Source organism: Carassius carassius, chromosome 19, assembly GCF_963082965.1.
Source record: "Carassius carassius chromosome 19, fCarCar2.1, whole genome shotgun sequence".
NCBI classification, from domain to species: Eukaryota; Metazoa; Chordata; class Actinopteri; order Cypriniformes; family Cyprinidae; genus Carassius; species Carassius carassius.
Window position 1 is genome coordinate 26711767 of NC_081773.1, and position 18273 is coordinate 26730039.

At 35.2% G+C, this 18273-nt stretch overlaps 1 protein-coding gene across 1 annotated transcript in view; it reads right to left on the reverse strand.

The window, feature by feature from the left end:
• LOC132095491 (integrin beta-2-like) overlaps positions 1-17540 on the reverse strand; it is a 22137-nt gene extending 4597 nt beyond the window's left edge. The window contains exons 1-9 of the mRNA XM_059500544.1: positions 17395-17540; positions 4785-4842; positions 3521-3612; positions 2780-2972; positions 2516-2686; positions 2171-2412; positions 1030-1185; positions 465-560; positions 107-196 (exon numbers count right to left, since the gene is read on the reverse strand). Of these exons, the coding sequence (XP_059356527.1) occupies positions 107-196; positions 465-560; positions 1030-1185; positions 2171-2412; positions 2516-2686; positions 2780-2972; positions 3521-3612; positions 4785-4839 (1095 nt within the window). The 5' untranslated portion in view covers positions 4840-4842; positions 17395-17540. The remainder of the gene's footprint in view (positions 1-106; positions 197-464; positions 561-1029; positions 1186-2170; positions 2413-2515; positions 2687-2779; positions 2973-3520; positions 3613-4784; positions 4843-17394) is intronic.
• Positions 17541-18273: the final 733 nt, after the last annotated feature.

Consider the following 18273-nt stretch of genomic DNA (forward strand, 5'->3'; position numbering starts at 1 on the left):
TGTTCCAACCCAATAGGACATGAATAATGGTGTTAAACATAGAATATCAATGCTTTACTTTAAAAAAAAAAAAAGTTTGTGCAAAGTGGAAATTCCATGCACTCACATTATATGCATCCACAATTAGTTTGACAACATTGCTTGAGTCTTCAGAGAGCACTCCAACTGCAGATTTAGGGATCATTTTGCTCAGCTCCTGTTAAGTATACAAGTCAAGCACACCATAGTACTTCAACTACTAAGAATATTAAAGTGAATTGTGTGTAAATGAAAGAAAGCAAAAGGTGAAGTGTTGTAATTTATATTCCAAACATAACTACAAAAATAATGACATTCACATAGGTGTCCCAAACACTGGTGATGTTTTATAGTGCTTGTTTACAATTTCCAGGGCACTCAACCTATAATCATAACTTTATATAGATCATTTATTTGCTTATTTTAGTTAAGCAGGTTTTACTTACTGTGTACACAGTTTCCATCTTTTTGGTGACTGCAAAAATGGGTTGTATGTTTTGCTCCTCCAGCTTGCGAGCAATTTGTCCAACAGATGGGTAATCCTGAAAACATAGAGTTTTGATATTTTCACATGATGTGTTACCAAGGTACTGACAGCATCTAATACATAAACCCTTTTGCATATGTACCTGTACAACGTTGGAGACATACAATGTTAAGAAATTCATTGAGCCTTTAAGATATTTAATTATAAATTACATCATTTTATTTTTATACCTTCTGTTTTCAATTAAATGTAATCTATTTATAATCTTTAGTCATTTTGTTGCCATTTTTTCTTTCATTGTAGTTTTTTTAGTACTTAAACAAAAATGAGAAATGTTGCCTAGTTGCAACTAGTTGGAATGAGATATATTATTATTATTGTTGTTGTTACAATTCATGTTTATTTTATTTAAAGTACTGAAAATAACTTTCCTACTTTGACTTTCCTAGTTTAGCTCAAATGCTTTTAATATAAATATTCTAAACATTTGTTATATAACATGAATATAAAGTGTTAAATCTTACCCAGAGATTGCTCTTGCTGTACTTGTTGTTGACCAGCTCACAGGTTTCTTTGTTTGGTTCCAGAATGGCAGCAAGTTTTCCATCCCCTGCCATGTGGAAGCCATCATCAGTGGCCAACACCAGCACTCGAGTGCTCTTTCCCCAGCCGATATCTTTCTGCATGGGTAACACATGAGAGTAGTGGAATAAATGCTTTCTAATCCATTTGCCCTTATGAAACAAAAATATATTGCAGTATATTGGAAAATATCATGCAATATATTAGGCATATATTCTTATATATGGGATTTGATATTTATTTTTTCCAATATATTGCAATATATTGAAAGCGGCAATCATTTGTATATTTTTGCAATATATTATATAATATATGTATCATCAAAATATTATTAAATGTATTCAAATATATAATATATTAGAAAATAAAAAGGGAAAATAATATATCACAATATATTTTAAGAAATATATTGGTAAATATATTTTCCTTTCGTAAGGGTGATAGGACATATTATCACTTGATTGGATTAAAAACTAAAACTGGAAAATTTTGCACGTGCAATGACGTAAAAATGGCGTAACAGAACAAGCCGATATTGCTGTTGCTGAATTTAATAATTGACTGTTGTGTCGCTTTAAAATTCACCTTCCAATCATCGTCTGTGAACTGGTGAAGGATAACGTTGTGCCACATGTGCTTCCTTAAACTCTCATCAACAGACGTCTTGTTTTGTTTGTGAATGGCCTTTTTAACTGTTTGATTAATATACGTAAGCATCACTGCACAAAACTTAATGTGCTTTTTGTCTCCTAATTAAGACCCTAAATAGCTAGGCCTAAATATTGTCTGCTTTTTTTAAACTACGAAAAGTAGGATGCTTACTATGCAAAACAGTGGGAAACTGCATATCCATACAGTGTTTGCATGTCAAAAGATGAAATATGATTAGAAGCTTGTGACACATAAATGCACACATCAACACGATCACTTTATTTAGCAATTTCGGATCTATGATTTCGTTCTAATTGAAACAAAAAGTGTCCATGTAAACATGGCTATAGTATGGCTGAAGTAATCTGTTAATATGGTTGGCAAAATAAATTTCGGCAAGTTATGCATGTAGTGTGAAACATATAGTCTCACCACGCAGACTGCGACTTGCATGATGGCATCCAGGCTTCCCTCTGGGGGGTCAAGGTTTCCGGATATATGCTGCTTTGCTACCATATCTCTGAACCTGTTTCCATCCTTTGTCAGTGAAAGCACATGCTGAAAGCCAAATGCTGGCTGACATGGTTCATTTTTATCCGAGCACGGCCGTTGGAGCTTCGCTTCACTGGTGTCGGTGTATGGAAGAAGTGTTTTGTCGACAAACGAACCGAAGCCTGCATCAGGAAAGTTGGTTGATGAAGCCATTGCCATAATCTTTGAACTCTGAAGATATGATTAATATTAAATTTTTATGTTGATATATTTAAATGCTCTTACCTATCCTGGCATTGCCAGTGATTTTATTGAGCTCAGTAAGTAAACTATTTCCCAGTTGTTTCACATTCTCCAAATCATCTTTCATGGAGTATGAGAGATCCATTAGGTAGTAGAGATCCACTGGATAGCCTTCTGCCCTTTTAAAATGTATTTGAAAAGCTTCGGGCAACCCTGAGGAAACAACATAATACAGTCATCTCTGAAAGTCAGGCTCAAACTTGTTTTGGTTGAGCTATACAGTAGATTTGTAAGAGTATGACATACCTGGTCTAAGATTAAGTTGTATTTCTTGTGGTTGGATTTGCACTGGATTTGCGCCAGCACCCAGGGGCTTGTTTAAAGTTTTTGTAAAATAGTTTTTAGGATTTATTATGCCATTGGATGAACATCCTTCATTTCTAAGCATAGCAGCTGTGTTACAACGTACTGCTTCCTGCTGCCCAGTCTTGGTGAAGTTCTGTGGTTTAAATAGGACAGCGAGCATGATGTGAAGGAGATGCAATGTGCCAGTCATTTTTCTTTACTTGAAAAAGCTGTTGAGAATTTAGCAAAACCAACACTGGACACTGGAATGTTAGAAATCAAATTGTTGATATTGAAACTTGCAACAAAAAAAAAAAAAATCTTATAGCCTTGACACTTTGAGAGTTTTTTTTCAATCAATAAACTTGCATTTAAAGTGGTACTTAGTTGACATTATGAGTGCTAGTGAAATCGCTGGAGTTTGAAGCACTTAAGTAGCAAATAAGTATTTCATGAGCATAACTTCCATATTTATTCCATATTCCATATTTATGTGTTTTTTTGTGTTATATTTTCTGAAAAACATGTACAAAACAAAATGGCCACTTTAAATATTTAAATGCTTTATTTTATATTAGCATGAACTGAGTTCAGACAGTCGTATATTTTCTGAAGACCAATTAAATGGTGTTTCACAGGTTCCCCACCACTCAAAATTGAATTCACAATTTATTAACAATAAAGCCATTAAGAAGCACTTACCAAATCTTTACACCAGGCACAGCCGGGCCCGGACTTGATGCATTCTCCACATGTGTTTACTGAAGCTTTTAAACATTGTTCCTCCATGTAAACTGCAACAAACAGTTTTATCTATCAAAACATCTATTTTGCTTGCATGATTCAACATTCTGGATATTTTCTTGGATATTTATGATTAATGTAGTTAAATATGGAGGTTAATCAGTAGCTAAACCTGAGAGGTTGTTGATCTGAATGTGAGAACTTGTCATATTAATATTTGTACTTGTAAGGTGAAATTTTCCCTCTCAGCTGTCATGTGAAAAGCTGAATCTTTCAATTTGCACTCACAGACAATGATCAAAACACCCGTGTTTTGAATTGGAAGTTGTAGATTAATAGTCACAAATGTGTAATATGACATTCACACAAAGAAAATGACATACACAAATGTTTACGACATATTTACTTTTGTACTTTACTTCAGTCTTGAGTCAAAGTCACCACTTACAACCTCTCAGATCTGGCAGTACAAGTTAAAATCTTAGGAGATGGGTATAAATGGAGGTCGGGGCCAGCTCCAAATGGGCGGGAAAGCTCCAAATGGGTGGGACTTCAGCTCCAAGTGGGCTGTACAAACCTCCAGAGACTTTTGATTGGTTTATTTAATGTCATGGCGGTAATGCAGCTGCCAATCGCCAAAACCGAAAAGAAGACAACAACTTCCATAGGCTTTTCAGCACCATGAAAGATGAGTTGAAGGGTTAATTTTTTTAACAGTTTTTAGACTTGTAGAAAATATTATATTACAAGTTGTGAAAAAGAACAGTATCTTGGTGGCTGATGTTTTAGTCTTGACATAGTTAAATCGTGATTACAAGCTCATTGCATTCAAGTTTGAAAATGGGAGGGCATTCATGTGCAATTTTTACCTAGAAAACTCATATTTACGATTATTCCGAGAGCACGCGAAGGCAGCATTAGCAGCACAGACAAATTACATATTTACTGTGTCTTACCCTTTTTTGCTAAATGTGATCAACAAGCTCTCAAATTTGGCTACTGTCTGTTTTATTCTTTTTTTCTCATGATTTGTAAGATGTCATATGCAGCAAAAGAGAATATAACCACCTCTGTACAGGCAGTTTGTTTCAGGTTTTGAACACTGTGTAAAGAACATAAGCTAATTTCTTTGTACATAAGTCGCTTTGGATAAAAGCGTCTGCTAAATGAATAAATGTAATCTAAATGTAAACATAATACAAGGTGTGTGTAATGCACGTACCCTGTCTTCCCACCAACAACAGGAGAAGGCCCCTCAGACACACTGCCTGAAGCATTTCCTGGTGTAAAACAGTGACAAAAAAATGTGAAAGTGATGTGGCAAACAGCCAAGTATGGTGACCCATATTCAAAATTCATGCTCTGCATTTAACCCATCCAACTCCAAGTACACACACACACAGCAGTGAACACACACACAGAGCAATAGGCAGCCATTAATGCTGTGGTGCCCAGGGAGCAGTTGGGGGTTCAGTGCCTTGCTCAAGGGCACCTCAGTCATGGTATTGCCGACTCAAAGACTCAAGACTCAAACCCACAACCTTAGGATTAGGAGTCAAAGTTTCTAACCTTCACTATCTTCAATATCATATTTCCTCATATTTAGCTTCCTAAACTATTGAAAATTATGGGAAATGAGCTTGGTATTGCTGTTTAGTAATGTAACCTTTCAAACCTTTCCTATACCTGCTGTGCAGTTTTGTAGCAACTGTGCAAGGCATCAAACAGAAAAGTGTGAACTTGAAAAAAGCAGATGATGTTTTTAGCAGAGATGTGATGCAGGTGACTCATCTCAGACAAGTGACTGCCATACAGTGTTGGGAAGGTTACTTTGGAAATGTAATAGGTTACAGATTACAAGTTACCCTGTTTAAAATGTAATAGTAGTGTAACTTTTTCAATTACTTTATTAAAGTAATGTAACTAATTACTTCTGAGTACTTTTTGATTACTTTTCTAAATTTGTGAAAATTAAAGAATAATAAATAAAAGCAACTTAATCAACTTAAATACAGTTATCTAATAAGCATGTGACGTATTCTGTGTAATAAACTCCTGAAACATTGGTGTTTTTTTAAACTGCTGTTTCTTTGTATATGATGATAGTTTTCTCAAAATAAGTAAAATGCACATGAAGTGACACAGGGCAGTTCTAGAAATTATGTTTATGTGCTCGTGTACTCCTATATTGAGGCAGCAGAGGTTTTAAACACTGCGAGCTTCAGTAGGCCTATGTGTAGTAAATGAAACCATGTCTTTGCCATTAATTTACAGGAGGGGCGGACTGGGAAAAAAATTCAGACAGGAAAATTCTAACTCATACAGACAAATTCATGGACAAAACTATTTTTTATCTATTTTAAATCTTTAATTTGGGGACATGCAAAATAATTAAAAGTTCTCTCCTGAACTGCACCTTCACTTCCATTTTTCTCTTCAGTCTCTTTATTTTGCCCTGTTATGCATCTCTCTCATGACTTTAATACTCAAGATTGAACAAAACTATACTTTACAATACAATACTCTACAATACTACAATATCTTTATAGAAAAATCCTAATACTGTACACGAGTCATGTTTTTCCCTTATAAAAAATTACCATGTTTTTATTAGCCTATATAAAAGTAAAATAACCTTGTTTAATTTTTTTTTTTTTTGCAAATGGATTTGTATTTATTTTTAAATAAATACATTTGTAAAATAATTTTACATTTTTGGTTATCACAGTTAAACAATAGTAACCATTTTCTCTGGATTTATAGTTTAATATTAATATGTTAATTTTCGTAAGGGTTGTGTTGTTGTCTGTCGTAGCTCCCCCTAAACCTATAAAATAAATCTGAATTTTTTTTCAGCTAAATTACTACTGTAACATTACAACAGATAATAATGATGTCCTTTATGTAGTATTTTGAGTGATGACTGATGAGCAACGTGCTGCTGCTGCTTGATTAAAAAAACAAAGACAAAAAAGCATCTTTACAGATGAAACTGACCTGAAACCCTGAACAGGAGTTCTGCTTCTCTCTCTCTCTCTCTCTCTCTCTCTCTCTCTCTCTCTCTCTCTCTCTCTCTCTCTCTCTCTCTCTCTCTCTCTCTCTCTCTCTCTCGCATTGATTACTCTGAGTCTGATCCAAACCGTTTGGCGGAGGCGCGGAGAGCGCGCGAGTCATGACTACAATTCATGATTTATTAGAGATTTAATTATCAAATGGCGGATTCGCAAATGATTACATAGTACATTCATAGTACATTACATTTAGTACATTCGGCAGGCAATTATACAATAATGATATTAAATAGTGGGGCAAAATCGGCTGCCACGCCACCGGGAATTGTCCCGGTGATTTCCACATAGGCATAGGCATTAGGCATTCCGTTTTTATGACTGGATTCTACGAACCAGACTGTATTTCCGCAACCTGGAAATTATTAGGGCGGTATGTCTCAGAATAGTCAGTGAAATTTGGTAAAGAAATCAGTTAAATCGGTATGTGGATGTGTGTAAATATTCAAATGTAATCCCCTTTGTAATCGTTAAAAATGTAATAAGTAACTGTAATTTAATTACTCATTTTTTCGTAGTAACTGTAACTAATTACAGTTACAATAATTTTGTAATTAAATTACGTAACGCCGTTACATGTAACTAGTTACTCCCCAACACTGCTGCCATAGACTGTCAAATGGCCTATATGCTTGACATTTATTGGTTTATCATGGTCTTACCACATTGTCCTGTGAAAAAGGGGGTAGTTTCTCACATAGAGAGCTATATTTACATTGTCAGCCCTACACTGAAAAAAGTTTTTCAAGCAGTATACTTCATCCAATTAATAATTTGTCTTTCAGTTAAACTTACAATTATTTGTTTTATTTTTCAAGTAATATTTTTTAGTTCAAAACATTGATAAACATACATATTTGTGATTAAGAGATCAACTAAGACATATTTGTTTTGATGAATGTAAAATATCAGATTAGATTAACTCATATTATTTAGTTTATATCATGACCACGTCTCCTCACACTGGTGCTGCGAGTCAGTTAACAACACCATTTTGTCATCGTGTTTATCACAAGTTTAAGCACTCTCAAAAAACCACTGAAGCTGTATACGCTGTGAAATGAATCTCATGTACTCGCATCTGCCCTTTGTTGCTTATGGTGGGAGAATTCACGGAATTCAGTCAGAGAAAGCACTCAAAACTGATGAGGTTCAGCGATGACTCATCTGAAATGCGGTGCAACATGAGCAGATCTTAAAATAGCTCTCTGCCCACATACACTGGAGTAAAATGATTAAAAAATGGTTTCAATTTACAGAAAACCCTCTGAATTTGGACACAGTGGTGGCATATTGCATATATTATATTGTATATATTCACAATTTTATGATAAACACATATAATCCAAACTAAGAGTAATAAAAGTTTTTGGCTGCATTGCATGTTTTGATCTGCACATCTGAGACATATTACAGTGTCGTTTAGTTATGCATGCTCACGGACACGAGAAAATAGTCTCATTTTGAAGAAAACAACCGAAAGAATTAGCTGATATACCGTTTGGGTCTAGTAGCTACACATGGAAGTAGTGATCGGAGCAGGAATATGACTCATGTACTGGGTTGTTCACAGGAGTCATTTCCATCTTTATGATTCTCTTGATAATTATGTTAATGTAAAGTGTATAATCAGTAAAATAAACAACATATTTATATTCTTGAGAGTGAGAGCTATTTTTGGCGAGTTTGTGGTGTCAACTACTCCAAGAGGTAGTTGACACCATCACTTCAGCAAGAGCACCGTCTACAAGACATGCTTAAATTTTGAAGTGGAACCTGTTCAACCCTGAGGCCTCGGCCCGGCTATGTGCCCAAGTTTCCCACTACTCTCTTCAGGGATCAGGTAGTGAGCTTGCAAGCGCTGCCCCCGGAGGAGGCAGAAGCCCTAGCTTTGCTTTGTCCCGTCCGAGCATTAAGATGTTATGTAGACTGGACACAAAGCTTCAGGACCTCAGACCAGCTCTTTGTCTGAATGGATGCAATAATCACATGCCAATGTGCATTGGGTCGTTTAGTTTACACTCAAAGTAGATTGGTCTATCTAAGCAATATCCCAATTCGTCGGTCATCCGATGTGACGTCTCCGCTCCCTCCTTCAGGCAACGAGGGTTACCATGCATCGCCAAGACGTTCTCTTTTGCGCCTGCAGCAGACAAAACCGTGGTTGAACCCTGGACCAGTGAGTTTGACTTAGATTATTTTCGTCTTTTCCTTTTTCACTCAATGTTGTTTATGAGGAGTGTAAGTTAATTTGACTTATACAGCAGACGCGATTGCAGCAGAGGAGAGATGATGGTGGTGCTAATATGGTGAGTGCAATAATTTAACGATCAGTTTTAATAGACATGGCTGTTGTTTTAAAGAGTATGTTTAAATTAACTAATGGTATAAATACAAAAAACGGATGAATATATTCTGTTTTATCTACAGTATGTTCAGAGCCCTTTTAATGACTTTAATGAATGATCTTATTTTGGAAGGAAGAAGAAATGAAAGAGATGCTTTGGAAGTGTAAGTATGGCTCTCATGACTGTGAAAAGAGAGCACATCTAACATTAAATAAACATTATCCCCCGGATTCACAAGCCAGTTTTAGACTAAAATGCAGGTTCTATGGAATTACATTTAGTTCAATAATAATGAACGTAACTTTATAAAACTGAACGTAACTTTTTCAGAAACTATCAAACATATGCCATTACAAAAGCAGAAAAACACAATGAAAATGAAAAAATTAACACAGTTGCACAAATGTAACAGGCTCTTCAAATATGCTTCATTTTTGTTAATGTTTTTCAAAGATTTGTTTTTGCTGATCGTGGATTCTGAATGCATTGCCACAGATTTTGCTCTTGCTTTGCAGTTTTTCGTTTGGAGTTTTGACACAAACGGGGGCGATCCAAGATGGCAGCCGGTGCGGTCGCAGATTCATGCAGCTGATTCAATTTTACTTTCCATCCCCTGTATTTTAACTCTATTTAAACCCGGACGGATCAAATCTTTTGTTTATGCATTAGGCTATTTTCTGTTTCGTTTAGGCGGAGTAAATTATTATTTAAGTTACTTAATTTCCTCCTTAAGTTGACGGTCGTTAACTGAACTCTTGAACGCACATGGAAACCAAGGATAGCACGATGAAACGCAAAGGAAAAAATAAGAATTCTATTTCCAAGTCGTTTATGGAAGAGATGGATTTAGAAGTTCCTGTCGCTGCTGCACACATCGAGGTAGACCATCCATATGACCAAAAAAATCCAGTTGTCACCCGGTCTGAAAGCCCAAGTCTCGAGTTCGTACGTGACTCCGACTTAGATACGCCTGTGAAACCTCAGCAAAAGAAAGCTCGAGGCGAAATTTCCCTGACGGAATTGCAAGATAATGTCATCGAAGCATTGACATCCCGGATTAAAGAAAGTGCAAACGACCTCGGCAAAATGATTACCAGCAACACGGTGAGCATTGAGGGACTTAAGAAATCAATTGACTTTGTGTTTGAAGAAGTAAACGCTCTAAAAACAGACTTGAAGAGCTGCAAAACTACCACCAACTTAAACAGCACTAAACTCCACGAACTTGAGCAAAGTCTGAACGATGCCGAGCGTTATCAGCGGAGATGGAACCTCCGTCTGTACGGTATTCCTGAACATTCGGAAGAGAACATAAAGCAAAAAGTAATCGGAGTCTGTGGTTCAGTTGTTCCCGACTCAAACTTTTCTTTCAAAGAGGACATAGATGTTGTGCATCGACTGGGAAAGCGGAATGAGCTGGCCAATAGACCCAGACCAGTGATCATTCGCTTCGTAAGAAGATCTATGCGGGACCTGATCTGGCGGCAGGCCAAGCAGTCTGAATATCTGAGGAGTCACAAGCTGAGATTCACAGAAGATTTGTCTCAAGCAGATAAGTTGCTGAGGATGAAGGGGTGGCCGTTGATTGAAGCTGCTAGGAAGGAAGGAAAGCGAGCGTTCTTTGTCGGTGTGCGCGTATTCATCGATGGGAAAGAGGTGCAATCACCCACGTAAAATCAAGTGGTTTTCATCTTGCGTCATAAGTACACTTCTCCCTTTGACCTATTCTAAGCCAACTTGTAAGTTTGTGCTAAGGTTTATTACTTGCCTAATGCAAGTTAATTGTGGATGAATGTTTTCTAAAATTTCACAACCGGGTTAATTCTTTCTTTTATTTCAAAGGGGATGGAAGTTACTCTAAAACTGTTCCTGTTTCTTCTGTTCATATATTCATGTCGTTTTCGTTAGTTACTCTTAATGTCAGGGGTTTAAGGTTTAATGTTAAACGTAAAGCTTTGTTTTTATTTGCTAAACAGCAGAAAAGTGATTTTTGTTTTTTTTAAGAAGTTCATTCAACGCCTAAAGATGTAAATTTCTGGAAAGCTCAATGGGGTAATGATGTTTGGTTTGCTCATGGGTCTGAGCGTAAAGCTGGTGTTGCAATTCTAAAAAACAAATTTTCTGGGGACATTTTATTTTCTGAGGGGGATTCCCTTGGCCGTTTCATTATTTTAGTTATTAAACTAGATCTGGTGTCTATAATTATTATAAATTTTTATGGGTACAATTCTAAAATTGAAAATGATGCTCTACTTAAAAAGTTAGAGAGTCGTATTACACACTGTTTATCTAAATTAGAGAGAAATTTCCTGGTATTAATTCTTTCACGTGGAATAATAAGGCATGTACCGTTATGTCTCGTATTGACTACTGGATAACTCCGTGCAATTTACATAAAGAAGATATTTCTGTTAATATTCTTCCCACGCCATTAACCGATCATAAGGCAGTGTCTATCAACATTTCTTTACATTCCTCTCCTTCCTCCAGCTATAATAATTCTTATTGGAAGCTCAATAAGTCATTATTGGAGCATGAATTTGTTAAGGGGACCATTCGCAGTTTGATTGCACAATATTGGAATATAGCTCAAATTAGTAATAATTATTGCACCAATTGGGAGTTATTTAAATTTGAAGCTTGTAAATTTCTTAGACAATTTGGCAGTTTTTTGTCTAAAGCTAAAAAACTTGAAGAGGAGATGATCATTTCTAAAATTACATCTTTTACTCATAAATCTCCTCCAAATTTATCGGACAGTGAATATCTTGAGTTATACACGCTTCAAAGCCAATTAGATGATATTTATAAAAGGAAGGCAGAGGGGGCTTTCATTAGATCTAGACAGAGATGGTTAGAAAAAGGTGAGCAGAATTCAGCATATTTCTTTCAATTAGAAAAATTCCATGCAAAAACAAATACAATTTTGCATTTGAATATTAATGGTACGGTAACACATGATTCAAAGGTGATTGCAGATTACTGTTCAACCTTTTATAGCACTCTTTATAAATCAGGATTTAATGAAAATTAATCCTCTGTTTTTATAGATAGTCTTACTAATTTGAAAACTATAAATGAAGTTCATAAAGAACACTGATAGTTCTATATGTATAAATGAAGTCCTTCAAGCTATTGCAGAGCTTAAATTAAATAAATCCCCTGGTGTAGATGGGTTAAACTCTGAATTCTATAAAACCTTTTCAGAAGAACTTGCTCCTTTTCTTTTAAATCTTTTCTTACAGTCTATTGAATATGGTAAACTCCCGCCTACTCTGACTCAAGGCCTAATTATCTTAATTCCCAAACCAAAAAAAGACACTTTAATTCTAGACAATTGGAGACCAATTTCCCTACTTAATAATGATTATAAAATTTTAGCCTCTATATTAGCTTATAGAATTAAGACAACTTTGGATTTCATTATCGATGACACACAGTCAGGGTTTATGAGCAATAGGCACATCTCGAATAATATTCGCTTGGTATTAGACCTTGTTGATTACCCACATCTATACCCAGACGAAAGTTTCATTTTCTTTTTAGACTTTCATAAGGCCTTCGACACTGTTGAACATCATTTCATATATTCAGCCCTAAACAAATTTGGTTTTGGTGATTTCTTTATTAATTCCGTTAAAACTTTATACTCTAATGCAAATTGTTAAATCAAACTGCGTAATGGCACCTCACCCAGATTTAATCTCAGTCGTGGTATCAGACAGGGATGCCCTATTTCCCCATATTTATTTTTACTTTGTTCACAACTTCTTGCCGACCATATTAAACAGAGCCCTTTAAGAGGTATCACTGCTGCTGGCAGTGAAATAATTATTAGTCAATTAGCTGACGATACCACACTTTTTTTAAAAGATGGAGGAGAAATACCTTTAGCCCTCAAGATTATTCATACATTTTCAAAAGCTTCAGGGCTTTACCTGAATTTAAATAAGTGTGAATTAATGTCTCTTAAAACCAGTAATCTTCTCTCAATTTGTAATATCGCCATTAAAGATGAAATTACATATTTAGGTATTAAGATTATAAAGAATGAAGAGGAACGATGTAAACTTAATTTTTCACCAGTCATTGACAAAACAAAAAAAAAATTAAATCAGTGGTTAATGAGAGACCTATCCTTGAGGGGGAGAGTGCTGATCACAAAGGCAGAGGGCATCTCGAGACTTACATATGCAGCGCTCTCCTTAGCAGTTAATGATAACACTTGTAAAACTATTGATAAAATGCTGTTTAACTTCTTATGGAAAAATAAAACCCGTTATATAAAAAAATCTGTGGTTATGAACTCAACTGAAAATGGAGGCCTGAACTTTTTAGATTTTACCACCCTTAATCATACCTTCAAATTTAACTGGATTAAGCAATTTCTTAAAAAACCAACTTCTATCTGGAATATTATACCACACTTTATCTTTTCACAAGTTGGTGGTCTCCAATTTCTTTTGCTTTGTGACTACAGTATTACAAAGTTTCCTTTAAAACTTTCTAACTTTCATAAACAAATGCTTCTTTCCTGGAATTTAATCTATAAACACAATTTCTCTCCAAACAGATGTTTTATCTGGAACAATAAGCATATTCTGTATAAATCTAAATCTTTATTCCTTATGAATTGGTTTTATAATGATATTGTTTTTGTTAGACAACTGTATAACAATGAAGGTCTTATGTTGACCTACTCTGAATTCCTTTCTAAATATAATATTCCAGTTACTCCTAAGGACTTTGCTGTGGTTATGGATGCTGTTCCTTCTGGTTTAAACATGCTTCTTAAAAACACCTGTCCTCTGCTCCCTCCATACTCGTTTGATCCTGCTGATACTGAAGTAGGCCGTATCTGTTTCTCTCTTTCCTGTATGAAAAATAATAATCGTTGTGTACGGGCTTTGCTCCAAAGGGATATTGTCTCCAGACCTGCTATTATATCATTTTGGAATGGTTATGCTGATAATCTGTTATGGAATAATATCTGGAAACTTCTTCACAAATATTTAATCACAAACAAAATCAAAGAAATTTCCCTTAAACTCATTTATAAATATTACACATGTAATTATTATCTTGTGAACAGATTTAATTGTGATATTGATACAGTGTGTACATTTTGTCATCTACACGATGAAACATTTTATCATTTATTTTGGAGTTGTCCTCATACAATGTGTTTTTGGTCAGATTTCTGTTCTTTTATTAAGGCTCATGTCATGCCCAGCTTTCAACTGTGTTTTAAAAATGTTTTATTTGGTTTTTTCGCTTATGACAAATCCTTTCATAAGGAATATTACTTAATTAATCTGCTGCTTCTGTTAGCGAAATTTAGTATTCATAAAAGTAAATTTGGAGGAAACAAGCCTTTATTTTTCATTTTAAGAGCAGAAATTTTACAATACCTAAACACAATATTGGGTTTGAAAAATAAGAAAGCTACAAAGTGTGTCTCAATCTGTAAACACTTTAAAATTTTTAGTTAACTTGTAAATTTGTCGCTGTTTATGTATGTTTTTTATGTTTGTTTATCTGCTTTACTCGTTGTACCCCCCTGACTGTAACTGTAATTCTTAAAACAATAAAAAAAAAAAAAAAAAAGTTTTGACACAAACCTCTCGTGGGGGCGGGGTTAACGGTGATCTACTCTGATTGGATAGTGAGCTTTTGATGGACAGGTGCTCTCTGACCGGGAAGTACAGACATCACTCAGTGGCGCACGCCGCGCATACTGAAAGCTCTCGCGGTGATTAAAACTGGTCTCTACCCCAAAAATTATTTTTCACAGACAAAGTGAAAGACATTTATTTTAAACTGTACACTTATTTTGGTCATGTCACTGCACTCAGAAACTTTGGGATTACATTGGTGTGTTTGTCAAGTGTAAGAGTTTGCCAGGCATCTCAGTCTGTAAAGATGAGCTCTCAGGAGGAGATACGGAGCGGCATCGTCTTCTTCCTCCGCTTGTTCTTCAAGGCAGCTTGAAGTAAGCTTGTGTTATTTAAGTAACCAATAACATCAATACAAGTTTTTAATGTTACAGTGTGCAACAGTTGTTGTCGGTAATTATTGTCATTCAGTAACACAGGCTTACTTCAAGCTGCCTTGAAGGACAAGAGCTCATCTTTACAGACTGAGACGATCGGAGGTCAAATATTATTTACATATTTAGTAATACAAATCACCGCGAGAGCTTTCCAATATGCACGCCACTCTCTGTACGTCTGTACTTCCCGGTCAGAGAGCACCTGTCCATCAAAAGCTCACTATCCAATCAGAGTAGATCACCGTTAACCCCGCCCCCACGAGAGGTTTGTGTCAAAACTCCAAACAAAAACTGCGAAGCAAAAGCGAAATCTGTGGCAATGCATTCAGAAAATCTCGATCAGCGAAAACGAATCTTTGAAAAACATTAACAAAAATGAAGCATATTTGAAGAGCCTGTTACATTTGTGCAACTTTGTTAATTTTTTTCATTTTCATTGTGTTTTTCTGCTTTTGTAATGGCATATGTTTGATAGTTTCTGAAAAAGTTACGTTCAGTTTTATAAAGTTTCGTTCATTTTTATTGAAGCAAATGTAATTCCATAATGTTCAAGCTATCTTAACTGAAATGATCTTGTACTGACACGTCTTAAAGTATGTCAGTGCCATTGTCCTCTCAAGATGCACAACAGAAAAAATCTTGAGGCATTTTTTATAGAAGTTATTTAAATATCCTAATTTAACCAAGGCCTAGTACTGGCTTAAGATAAGCCCTGTCTGTGAAACAGTCTCTATGTTCAAACATGGAAGTTATACAAGAATGAAACAATGTTGTTGTTCACATCAGGCATGTACATAATTACTTTATGCTCTTGAATGTTCACTTATGCCACCTCACAGCAAAACTCCAGATCAACTGTATGTCATTTGGGTTAAATGAGACCTGCTATGAGGAGGATCACTATACTGACAGGCACACTGCACAAGTCAAATGCCCTTATATAGACTGTAACTTTAATGTTTGCTCTTCACAGAAAAGTTTCAGTGACAAGCTTGACATCACCCACATCACCAGTCACTTTATGTATAAGTGCATTCATCCCATGTTGTATTTACAATAATTACAATATTCCAACTTGGAAAAAGAATTAATGTCCTCGTAGAACTCACAGTTACCATCTGTAATCTGGGAATTTTCTGATTGCTTCTACTTGTACCATGTGACCACTGTACCTAACTGCTGCAGATTCATTTAGGCATGGATCGTGTTGCCATAGAAACGTTCAGTTCTTAGTCCAAGGACATGAACAGCTCTAAGTAGAATATGGTGTGAACGCAGCATATGATCTTGATTATTTGGCAACAATTATCTAACTATTATCTAACTGACTTGATAATGTCTTTATCAATCTGTTTTCCCTCTGTTAGGATGCAGCTGACAAGACAGACTCCAGTAAGAATCCTCAGCGTTGATCAAGCAAGTCCACATCTAACCCATCAAGAGTGGGAATCATCTTGGAAGAAACTTTTGTAATGGATGAACCGACTGATCTCAGGCCTTCTATGTCCATTTTTTCAGACTGATTTATGCCCTGCACTTGGACTAAGTGTATGAAAAGCACTATATTTTATTCAGCAGGTAATGCTCAACTTCAGAAAAGGTGAATTGGCACCTAAAATTCAGTACTGCCAATATTGTGAACTCGGAGAGGAATAAAACCATATAGTTTAGATGCCGTTTGTTGTGATTCTGAGATAAACTGTTTTATGTTAGTTTAACATTTAAAAAAAAAAAGTTTTATGGGGAAATGTTTTCATATAAAAAAAAATCATGTTTTTTTGTGTTTTTAAATTAACATTTGGAATTTAATTAAAATAAAACAAATAATTTCATGAATGTTCCTTCATTTGTTTGCTTTTCTTAATTTTCTAGTTTTCTAGTGAATCATTACACTAAATTTTTTTAATGGATGAATAAAAAAAACAATTTCAGTGTACCGCAAGATGTAGTCTAGGTGCTGTACGCAACTTTTCACAATGTCAAATACATAACATAAATGCTGGTTTTTATGACTTTGTTTGGATGTTTATTTACACAGTCAAGCTCAAATCACACAAATGTAGACTACTTTTATGATACTTTTTTAACTGTATAAATCACCTGTTTAGTTGTGTGTATATATGATAAAAAGTAGCCCAGACATTTTTTTCCAAAAAAAAAAAAACATCTACCAGAGTCCTCCATGTATTTAATAAATGCAGTTGATATTGCCATTTGAGTGGATTAGGGAACTAACGGTTAAGCAGACAGAAACTATGAAACTGTTCCCAAAGCTACAGTTACTTTAATCAAAACTACAACAGACATGAAAGAATTAGTAATTCACGAAATCGCAAAATGCACAAAATCAAGTATTAAACTTACTTAATGTTGTCGAAATGCAATGCCCTAGAGAGATACGGTCGTCATAAATGGCAATGAGATGATTTTTGGTTTCCTCAAGCAGAACACGGTTGCTTCAGAACTGAAAGAAAGTTAGCTAACTGCTGCATACATGACAGGAAAGCAGAGAGGAAGTAAAATGAAGTCCTTAGAAAATATGGGTGTTGGGGTAAATGAGATGAGACGATGCAAATCTAAACCACATATTCAACTAGAGTTGGAACTAAAATAAAGTTTAGGATTAAGGTTCCTACAATAGGAAATGTTACTGAGCTCCTTAGTAAGATGTTAGGCATGTTTTTATGCTAGAAACATTTACTTCGATGACTTTTTCTTTCAACATTTACAGTTAAACTGCTGTTGTGCCTTTTAGACCTTCTTTAAAAAAATCTTCTACTCTTCACTCTTACTTTACTGGCATAAGCCGATATGGGATCCATTAATAAATGGAGTTTACCCTGAAATGAAAATTAAATCTTCATACTCACCCTTGTGTGCAGTATTACTTTTTCTTTTTCAGACCACAAAACAAAACAAATGCAATTCCATCTGATGGCAGTGAATTGCGACCAGCATCAAGCTTTTAAAAAAAGACGCAAAAGTAGGCTATCACAGAATGGTCCCGTGTGGTATGTGCCGTATATTCCAAGTGTTTGGGAGCTACAGGATTTAGTGAGAAACAAACCAAAATATAAGGTATTATTTAACGTATTATATCCTGACCTTGGTGACTATGCGATCATGGGACTGTATAGGTGCATCTCAAAAATTAGAACATTGTGAAAAAGTCCATTATTTTTGTAACTTATTTCAAAAAGTCAAACTTTCATATGTTCTAGATATGTTACATATAAAGTAAAA